General features: G+C 48.1%; 1 protein-coding gene across 2 annotated transcripts in view; it reads left to right on the top strand.

The window, feature by feature from the left end:
- Positions 1-6,438, top strand: part of CACNA2D4 (calcium voltage-gated channel auxiliary subunit alpha2delta 4) — a 218,964-nt gene extending 212,526 nt beyond the window's left edge. For both annotated transcript variants that reach the window (XM_019515536.1, XM_019515537.1), the window contains 3 exons: positions 3,156-3,268; positions 4,739-4,821; positions 5,603-6,438. In XM_019515536.1, the coding sequence (XP_019371081.1) occupies positions 3,156-3,268; positions 4,739-4,821; positions 5,603-5,698 (292 nt within the window). In that variant the 3' untranslated portion in view covers positions 5,699-6,438. The remainder of the gene's footprint in view (positions 1-3,155; positions 3,269-4,738; positions 4,822-5,602) is intronic.
- Positions 6,439-10,557: the final 4,119 nt, after the last annotated feature.

The raw sequence follows: 10,557 nt of genomic DNA, 5'->3' as shown, positions 1-10,557 counted from the left end.
TAAGTAAGTACAGTCTTGTCAAAACAAATCTGATTTAAATCTTAAAGGAGATTACAATTGGGGTTGGTGAAGGTTACTGGAGGGCTGCAGTACAGATCTGTAAGGTGCGTGACATGAAGAATCTATCACTGTACAGCACCAGAAAGAGATTAAGAGCTGGCTAAACGATGGCTCTCTCATCAGGCAAACATCAGTATCAAATGGGGATGCTGCTAGGGGTCTTCCACAGGGATCAGTACCAAAATGTGCAGCATGCTTCAACATGATATCAATGATTTGAAAACAAATATAAAATTGTTGCTGATGAAAGAGAAGAATGACAGAAATTGGCCACATGGTCAATATGAGTGAGGACAGAACAGCAATACAAAGCTATCTGGATTGGCTGGTAAACTGAGGCATTCATTCAATTACAATTCGCTTCTGCACTGCCAAATACAAGGTTACACATCTAAGAGAACAAGGATTCAGGCCATGTGTAGAATGAAGGACTGTATTCTGAGAAGTAGGTGGTGATGTGGCCAGACAACTCAGATGCATGGACAGGAGTAGCAAAGAGCAGTAGAAGCGATTTGTATCTAAGGCTGGGGTCAGCAACCTATGGCCTGCAGGCCAGATCGAGCCCACAAAGAGATTTTATTGGGTCCACCAAATTCAAAATTGGACACAAAGCACAATTTTTTAACAATGATGATGATTTACCACTAGAACATATTTCTCAAGGGAAGGAGAGATGCTTCATCTTTTGAGGTCTTCCAGTTGAAGCTGGATGCCTTTCTGGGAGATTCACCATAGTGAAATGCAAGCACAAGTAAGTGGGCTTAGTACTGGGGCAACTAAGTGAAGCATAACAGCTTGATAGACCGGAGGTCAGACTAGACAGTCTGATGGGCACTCTGGGCTTTTGGCTCCTCAAAGGGCTGAAGTGTGCAGACTGAGGAATAAAACCTGTAGGGCTAGACTGCAAGCTTGCCAAAGGAACTGTGCATGGGGGTCATTTTCCCTGCTCCACACTCTCCCCAGCTTAACCAGAACCAACAGCCCCAGCACTGCTGGACTCAGTGGGGAAGCAGTAGTATCCAGCTTGCAGTGTGTGCTCTTTGGACCCAAGACTGGCCAGTCAGCTGGCCCAGGAGCACAAAAGAGTGTGCTCACATTCCCCCATACTTGCATGCATATATACACAGTCCAAGGGGCAGCTTAGCCGATACATACACTAGAAGCTGCCAACTGGAAGGACAGATGCTTATTTTGCCCCCACTTTCACACACTGCTGCACAGCATCTCCTTCCTCCCATTCATATGTTGAGTCCTTGTCCTAATACTTACATGCCAATCCATGAGATACTGGGCTTTCCAATGCCCAGCAGAGGGCAGCAGACTACCATAGTTCACCTGTGCTTCAGCCTGGTGCATCAGAACTGTCCTCCCAAGGACATGGCAGGGAAACAGGCAGCAGGTCCATCGCCCAGGGACTCCCAGAGGGAAAGCAAATCCCATTTCAGATTGCGGGCATAGCTACAAGCCTTGTGCATGTCATCCAAGAACCATCTTGGGATTGAGGAGAAGCATCCAGCTCAAAAGTCACCCTGTTTGAATTTGCTGCTGAACTGAGGGGGGCCTGACAATAACTTCCAATGACAGAAGCTGAGGCTAGGGAAATTCAGACTAGAAATGAGGCTCATGACGGGGAGGGCAGCTAAACACCCAGCAGCTTTACTTGGTGTCACTAGGGGTTCTCCCACACTGGCAACTTCCAAATCAGGTTGGAAAGTTTTCCTAGGGTACTCCAATTCAAAGCAAAATGAATTTGGGAAGTCAGTGGCCCTGTAATGTGGGAAGACAGATTCAGTGCTCATGATGGTCCCTTCTATGAAACCTCAGAATCCTTATATTTACGTCTCTGCAAGCTCCCATGCACCGATGGGCACATATTCAAATAGCCAGGATATTCTTGGCCATGTGCACTGACACGCTTGCACATGCAAGTGCACACATGGCTGTCATCTCCCACACCTGCACACATGGCTCTATACATGAACAGCTCTTCAGTGCACACCTTCATCCCACCTGCATGAACTCATGCTCCTGCACACATTCATAGCTTGTAGTGTCTCACACATTACACTTCATTTGGCATCTTTCATTCACAGTGCTCTGTTGCCTGTGTGCACGCACCTATCCATCGCAACAGTAATACTGTTGCACATTCCTGCACACGAACTTACAAGTCCTCCCCCTGCAAACATGCTTGCATACAAAGCACTGCGGACACATACTCCTGAATGTACCCATGCATACCTGTGCCAGGATAGATGCATACTTACTGGTGTATAAATGTATTGATCCCAGACTCACTAACATGTCCATGCATGTGCAAATGCATGCAGTAATACAGGCATGCCTGCACCTCTTTGAACATGTACAGATACACTGTAACACAATCACATCACTCTAGCACCCACACTGTAGCCCACACCTCAAGTACATCAACGTGGTGCACATTCACTGTGGCATCGCCCACAGACGTTTGTGTATAACCAGTCTCACACATACATGCACACATTCGTACCTGGACTGCCTCTGGAACAGCTCTAAAATGGGAACCATTGCCATTGCAGAGCAAAGCCTTGCATTTTAAACTGCCAAGTGAGCAGTCATGAGTCATACAGCTGGGGTGACTGGTGCCTCCTGAGTATGGGGGGGCACAATTTGTGGGTGGGCCCGGGGCAGGCCAAAAGCCCGTATCCACTCCTGTACTTGTGTCACAGCTTAGTGCCCCCCCTCCCCCCCAAAATGCCACCAGTCCGCGCAGCAAAACGTTGCCCCATCCTGAGTTGGGGGGGGGTACATACCCTCCACCCCGCCCCACCATACCTCCCCTTATCAGTCACCTGTGTATACAGACCTGCATATGCTTGCCTACTTTGGAGTTTAAATGTAAGCCACTTCAGAGTCAGAGGACACAAGGCCCCCTGACTGATTATATCCATTCAGCTGTCCCCCTTCCCCCCTCCCTAGCGTTCTGCTCACTGTTCCTGGCCCTTTCCATCCTCTGTCTCCACAGCTTTTTCACAGCTTCTGTTCTAACTGCTGGCTATAGGGTAGGTGGAGATGTGTGCGCTCTTTTTTTTGCCTCTCTCTTGCCACTGCAGGATGTTTGTGGTGCAGCAGATTGCCAACAGTAACCTCCTGCTCCTGGTTACGGATGCAGCCTGTGACTGCAGTATCTTCCCACCTGTTCTACTGGAAGCAAAAGAAGTCAAATATATCCTTGGGCTCAAGGCTGAGCTGTACCTTGTTGGAGGAGGATGCAATCCCTTCTTCCCTGTTGTCACCCCTTCTAAAGAATCTATTGCTTACCCTTTCCCCCAGTCTGATCCCCTTTGCACCCATTCTGGCAGGTTGCCAGTGCAGCATTTTGCAAACTCAAGTGATTAGGAAATGTCGCTGTAAGGCATTCCAGTGTCAGAAACTACAAACACTCATGGTCATTGAAGAGCCTGTGGGAACCTGATTAGGGCACTTCCAGAGTAAGGTCTACCATGTTTGGTTTTCATATAGCATCTCCCACTGGAGGACCTTAGAGGGGCTTACAAACACAAACAGGCATCCAAAGATGCATCTCAAGCCAGTCCAGAGAGGTGATACTCCCCCCCTCTACGTGACATTGGTCAGGCCACAATTGGAGTACTGCGTCCAGTTCTGGGCACCGCACTTTAAGAAGGATGTGGCCTGCCTTGAGAGGGTTCAGAGGAGGGCCACCCACTTGGTTGAAGGGCAACAGGGCAGGCCCTATGAGGAGAGACTGAGGGACCTGAACCTGTTCAGCCTCAGCAGGAGGAGGGGGGATTTGGTGGCTGCCTACAAACTCATTAGGGGAGATCAGCAGCAAGTAGGAAGGGCCCAGCAGCACCTGGGGTGATGAGGAACAATGGCCAGAAGCTGCTGGAAAATAGGTTCAGGTGAGAGATTAGGAGGCACTGTTCACTGTTAGGGTGGCTAGGACCTGGAACCAACTTCCCAGGGAAGTGGTCCTCGCTCCTACCTTGGGTAAATACAAAGAGGTTGGACAAACACCTGTCTGGGGTCATGTGATCCCAGCGTGTGCTCTGGCCAGTGGTGGGGGGTTAGACTAGATGATCTGTTCAGGTCCCTTCTGACCCCAAACTACAATGAAACTATGAAGACACCACCCCTGAGAGGTGGGAAAAAATCTCATTATCTATACTCTACAGCTGGGGAAGCCAAGAAACAAAAATGTGCCTAAGCTCATAGAGGGAACCTGTGGTGGAGAGACAGGAACAGAAAGCACCTCCTTGCTCCCTGGCCAGATCCTTAAGCACAGAAGTGTCCTTCCTCTGTCTACAACAGAATGTGCAAAAATCAAAACGGTGGGCCTGGTTCACCTGACACTGTACATGCAGGTAGGCAGCTTGTGTTTCTTTAGCCCATTCCCGCCTGGTCATGAAACAAAGCAATTCGGTTGAGCATTGTAACCTTCTCCTTAGCCTTTGCTTCTCTCTCTCCAGCTTCAGGCAGACCATCATGGCCCTTTGCTTCCATTCCTTCAGTTTAGCCCCTGTGAGGTCAGCCCTTTGTAAGCATGCCTCCCTCTGCCATTATCCTTCCTCCCAGGTTGAATTCCTGGGTCTTGTTCTCAGCTGCTCTGGCCACGTTAGAGATCCTGTAGTCTTGTCTCTTCTTCCCTTTGCTACGGACCTTAACAGCAGCACACACAACGCTTCAGTGAAGTGTGACAGGATGCGCACCCAGAAGCTGAGACGGCGCCCAGACACTTGCCACGCATTTCACTCTGAGGTACAGTGCACGTGTGTGTGTTTTCACAGTGCGGGTCCCTTCTAGATAGTCAAAGTACCTAAGCATTTGTAGTTGTGTTGCTCACCTGCAGTTCTATGGAGGGGATACTGAATACTAGTAAACAGCTGACACTTGCTGGGAAAGATATCCTGCACTGAAGTGGGAGAGGCCTGGTTTCCAGCCATGGATTTATAAAGGTGGATGTAATGCAAACCAAGAAGCTCACATTTCAACCGCCTTCAGCTCCTGCGCACTGAGGCAGGGAGCACAGCCTCTTGCACAGATGAGCTGATGTGTGGGTCCAGCTACATACTAAGGCCCCTTAATGGGTCTGCCAAGGGTGCACATGAGTGCAGGCTTTAGCCCAGGGAGTACGATGTCCCCTGAGGATCCTAATACACTCAGAGGCTGGGGAAGAGATTCCTGCTGCTGCCATGTGGGCTTGAGAGTGCCTAATGACAGAATTTACAAGACATGTGGTTTACCAGCCTTCTACCTCACAAGTAGCTTGAACATCTGCTGAGGTCTGGGAGGAGCTGCCTCCAGCTTGAATGCATCAGACTTGTTCTGTTTGCCAGTCCCTGCCTCTTTGCTCCAAGAGACATTGTCCAACAGTCTTGCGTCCTCTCTCACTGCAGTGAGGGTGACCCTTATTTCTGCTGGCCTCCTCCTTGGCCCCATCATTGCTTCCCAAATCACCGTCAAATCTTTTTTTTTGTCCTCTCATGACCTCAGAAATTGATTTGCTGGCCTGTCTTCCCTCCTTCCCATTCATTCTCAGGAGAATGCCCAGGACTGCGGTGGAGCTGCTGAGATCTCAGCCTCGCTGATGTTGCTGCTTCTGCTGCTGGCAACCTCTGCTCTTCTCCTGCCATGATCCTTGCAGTTAGCACAAGCATAGGAAAAATGCAGGACATTCTTCAAGGGAGAGAGCTGGAGCAGTGGGAAGGGAAGGGATCACTAGGCCAGCACTTCCCGACACCAGCCTACAACTCCCTGTCAACTTGTGAGGACAAGGCACAAGAGATCCACCACAGAGAGTGGCCTTGAACTCTCACAAAAAGGCTCGTTGTTCTTGTATGTGTTTACACTGGAAACTTAGTCTTCCTCAAGAGCTTCCAGCTTGAGCCTTGGACACCAGTGCTCCACACCAAAAGGCTGTGCAATAAGGAGCTTTCAGCCCTAGGGGACATTGCTGCTTCCCCTTATGAGCTCTTCTTGTTTTTTCAGTAACCCCAGGAATGTGGGAGGTTTTGACTCCACCAAGTCTAGCACCTTACTATCTGCCCCTGCCAGTGACAGTGGAGACCACACACATGCCCTGGGGATTTCACCAATTCTATTGCAAAGAAGTGAGCTCTTTGTGACCTGCATTTTTGAGCCATTCCCTGCAGTGGGTGCACACTGCCCTTTAGGAGCAAGTGAGATATGAAATGATACTTCCCGAACACACTGCTCACTAGAGTCAAGGGTTTTCAACAACCTGGGTTACCAGGCATAGCTGGTAAAGAAAGCAGGGCAACTTGAGTGGAAGAAAAGCGGGGAGGCAGCTTTAGTAGAAGCACAAAATACCTCTCAGAGCTCTGTACAACACGGAATTCCCCAGGTTGGGGAAATTACAAGACCAGATTTGCCACATGTGACACACAACTCATAGCCAATATTACACTAAAGTAGGATGAGATCCAGTCATAGGAAATGGCACCACTTGAGTAGTTCTGTTTAAATGCATTGCTCCAGAGCTTGGGTCTCCAGAATGGGCCTGTTTCCAAATTATTAGAATCTGAAAGCTGCTCTGATAGACCCAAAAGATTGTGTATGCAAAAAGAAAATCCTTCTTCTGCCCTGTAGAATTACTACTGAGAAGGCGGCTGCTTTGTATATGGCATTCACTAAAAAGTGGGTTTTATGCTGCCTTTTTGCTTTCCCTGCAGAAGAGTGCTGTTCTGCAAGCTCAGTGCTGTGCTACTGCTGTTGTGTCCAGCTATGCTGGAGAGAGCAGCACTCCCCTGCGCAGCTCTGGCTGTTCTTGGCTGCAGGCACTTCTTTCCTGCTTTCTAAGAGAACGTTACAAATAACCTTGGGGTGGGAGAGATAAGAAAGAGCCTTTTTTTTTTTTGCATGAATTACTGAACACTCTCTCTCAAAACACAGATATACAGTGTATTTTGCATAGATCTTTAAGCTGTTCTGTGTTATATTCAATATTGATCACAACCCCTCTATCCACTGGTGAGTACCCCCTGGCAGAGCCCACAGCACAAGGGTTGGCTGAGCTAGGGCATTTCCCAATTCACCTAAAATGGAGTAGGTGGTGGCTGCTTCTGTTAATATTACAGACTCATAGGACTCAGTTGAGCCTGCAGTGGGTAAGAATGGAGCATCCACAGGCTGCACTGGCACTAAGGGCTGCTCTAAGGAGTTTTAAGTTACCCTCAAAATAGGGGAGGGTCAAAGTGTGCTCAGTGCACAACAAGGCTGAGGATGCTCCAAGTGAATCCTGTCTCAGGGAGAGCTCTCAGCATCAACGTGCACTCTCCTCCCTGAGGATCACGGCACAGAAGACCAGCTGGGGAAAGCCCCTGAATACTCAACATCAGCCATCCTCTTCAGACAAGCAAGGTGCTCAAATGGGTTCTCGTCTTAAGTACAACAACCTCCTCTACTGCAACCATGCCTGAAACACCCACTTCTGGGCCAGACAGAAGATTTTGCTTGTCCACCCCCCTGGCTATGTCAGTGCCTTCTTCAGATCCTCAAACTGGCCCTCCTTTTCACCCCACCAGGCTCAAGCACTTTACCTTCATATCCAAGGTCCTTCACATCTCTGCCTTTCCCTGCTTCATGGATTGTCCTGCTCCCCATTGTTCACTCTCATCATAGACACCTCTGTACTTTTTCCACGCTACCCTGTATGATATAGCTCACCCTGCACAGCAATGCACGTTGTTTAGGCAACGGCAGAATGAAGAAAAAAGCTGTCCAGAGTTATGTCAACACAGCAGGGAGAGAGAACCTAATCTTAAACTCACTCTCTCTCCCTTTCCTGTTTTAGCAAAAGCCAGAGTTTTAATCCTTTCACAGCTGCTGTGAAAGGAGCTCTTGGGTGAAACTGTAAACTGCTCCTGAAGACTCGACTCCATGGGCAGATGCAGGATTTTGAAAAGAACAGAAAACATTTTGCAGGGCTATGAAATAGAAGAGGGAGAGAGAGAGAATACGAGTAAACAACAGACAGCAAAATCCCTGAAAAAGGATAGCTTGGTCAGAGACTATTAAAATAAAGCACATTGTTAACACCTGTGGAACAGAGCAATTAGCAGGAATCAGGTAGATAACGAGCCATGAAATTAGTTGCCTCCATCAGCACTGCCTGACTAGAAATGCCACTGCTGCTGCTGATTTTAAGCTTTGGGTGGACCAGCAATCAGAGCTGTGTACAACTGCATCACTACGCCCCAGCCATGCATCTGCACCTGTTGGACTCTGCTCCAACATCTGCATGGAGGGGAGAGGCAAAGAAAAGGAGAAGCAGCAGCAGCCCTCGTGCAGCATCTGCATGCTTTTGTGCTGGGCCAGGAGTGGGGTGGAAATCAGGTTCCCACTAAAGACATAACCCAATTTTAGGGGTAATTTTGGGGGAAAAGATGAGTGTGGCATGTGAGTAAATCAGGTTATATTCCATGGAATAGGAACACTTCCTTATTGTAGCATGGTACCTAACACAAAAAAGCTTTGGACCTGCAGTACAAAATGTAACCAAAAACCATGAGACTTTTCACACTTACCCTATTTTTGCTGTAGGGAAAACACTAAAGTGATTTCACATATCACTTTACTAAATTCTCTGGGGAGAGGACAACTTTTTAAAACTGTGCTGATCATACATGCACTACATGGATATCCTCCCAACAACTGAGAAGATTTAATGCAAACTTGAAATTGGTTCTTTTGGGGATTTTTGTGGCATCAACAGATAAGTCACCCCTTGTTTTGTTTTGTTTTTTCCAAATTCTTAGCTCTTGATATCAAAGGGATTTTCCTGTAATATTACATGTCCTTCTGTTAAGGCTGAGACATGCATAAATGAAGAGGAAGGGAACTATTAAATGAACATGAAGCACAACACCAGAAATACACCTTTCCTTTCCTCCAGACACTGACTCTGCTAGAGTCAGAATGAGAGAGTACTGAGAGGAAGGAAACCTGAAGAGGGGAGAGGGTGTTCTCCCAAACCTTCAGATGTTTTGAAAGCCACATACTGAGTGCTGACAGACTGACTCAGCCCCGGTCTGTCACCTGATAGGTACTTCACCTGTGATTTGTGCTCCTTCCCTTCCATGTCCTGGAGGCACTGGTATCCATGGGGTACAGCTCCTAGCAAGGACTTCACTTGTCAGAAAAAATGAGTCCCGTTTCCATTCCATTGGAGCCGACTCAAAAAACCCAAGACTTAAACTAATTTAATTATGGACATTTTTAGTTAAACACAAATATCCCCCGCCCCCACACAGACTTGAATCATAGTACTAAAAGTGCAAATTAAAACCAGCTTAGTTATAGCAGTGACTGTTTTTTTTTACAAAGAGCAGCTTTGGAGTTGGTCAAAAACTGAACCAACCTTTACTGCAAACAATTCTTGTTCCAAAAACAAACATTAGCTCACAAACTAATCCCACCCTTGGGTCAGTTAAAAGCACATTGAGGGCCTGTTTTTCCAGAGAATTTCACTATAACTTCAGGTGTTATTTCAAAATGATGTAGTCATAGAGTTAGAAGGGACCTTAATAGTGATCTGGTCCAGCTCCCCACGTGAATGCAGGAATGCTACTCCTAAACTACCCTGCCCCACACTGATCTGGCCTCCTCTTGAAAACTGCCAGTGAAGAAGATGCTACAGGTCCGCGGGGGCAGGCCATTGCACTACCTTGCTGCTCTAACGCTAACCAAGTTTTTCCTGCCATCTAATCTGACACAAAATGTCAAACTAACACAAAATGTTGGGGGAACACAACACATATTTTGGTTTAAATCGATATACTGATTAAACCAAGCTGAGCCATCCTTAAATAGGAGTTTCCACGCTGAAGTTTGCATTGGCTGTGTAAGCGAAGCAGTGTGTAGACAAGGCCTAACGGGTCAGATGTACAGCACCTACCACAGAGAGCTCCCGGGACGCTGCTGCAATGTAAGCAGTAATGAGGCTGAAGTCCAATGCGAGTGTGTTGTCTGCTGTGATACTCTCTTCCCATCAGTCCCTATTGTCTGTACTTTCTTACACCATCTGAAACAAACTTCCCCTTTCTAAAGCCTGTTTTTCTCTTTGTAGGCCTTGCACTGAGCAAGAAGGCAGGCAGGCAAACAAGCAAGCCAGGAAGAGACGTTCTAGAGCGGAGGAGCTCAGCCTTTTCGAGCAGGCCAGGGCTATGCCATGGGCCACCACTCCCCTCCAGTAGCAGAGTGGGGAGAGGGAGGTGGCTGCCAAGGTCAGAGAAAGGGGGCAAGGGAGAAGGAAGGAGAGAGAGTTGCCAAGTGGGATCAGCAGCACAGCTTAGGGCAGGGCAGGCAAGCAGATGTACTGGGCTGAACAACTTGCCACTGATCCTGTGCCACAGGCCAGATCCAGGTCACTCAGGGGTGGCTCCAGCCTCTTCCCAGTGGGGAGGCTGAGGTGGGCTAAACAAAAAACTGGGGGGCGGTGCTATATAGAGGTGGGACACGGGCCCTGAAGGCTGG

This window comes from Gavialis gangeticus, unplaced genomic scaffold, assembly GCF_001723915.1.
Source record: "Gavialis gangeticus isolate Ggan-Ray unplaced genomic scaffold, GavGan_comp1, whole genome shotgun sequence".
Classification (NCBI taxonomy): Eukaryota; Metazoa; Chordata; order Crocodylia; family Gavialidae; genus Gavialis; species Gavialis gangeticus.
The sequence above is the reverse complement of the archived record's forward strand: the minus strand, read 5'-3'. Positions and strand labels throughout refer to the sequence as shown.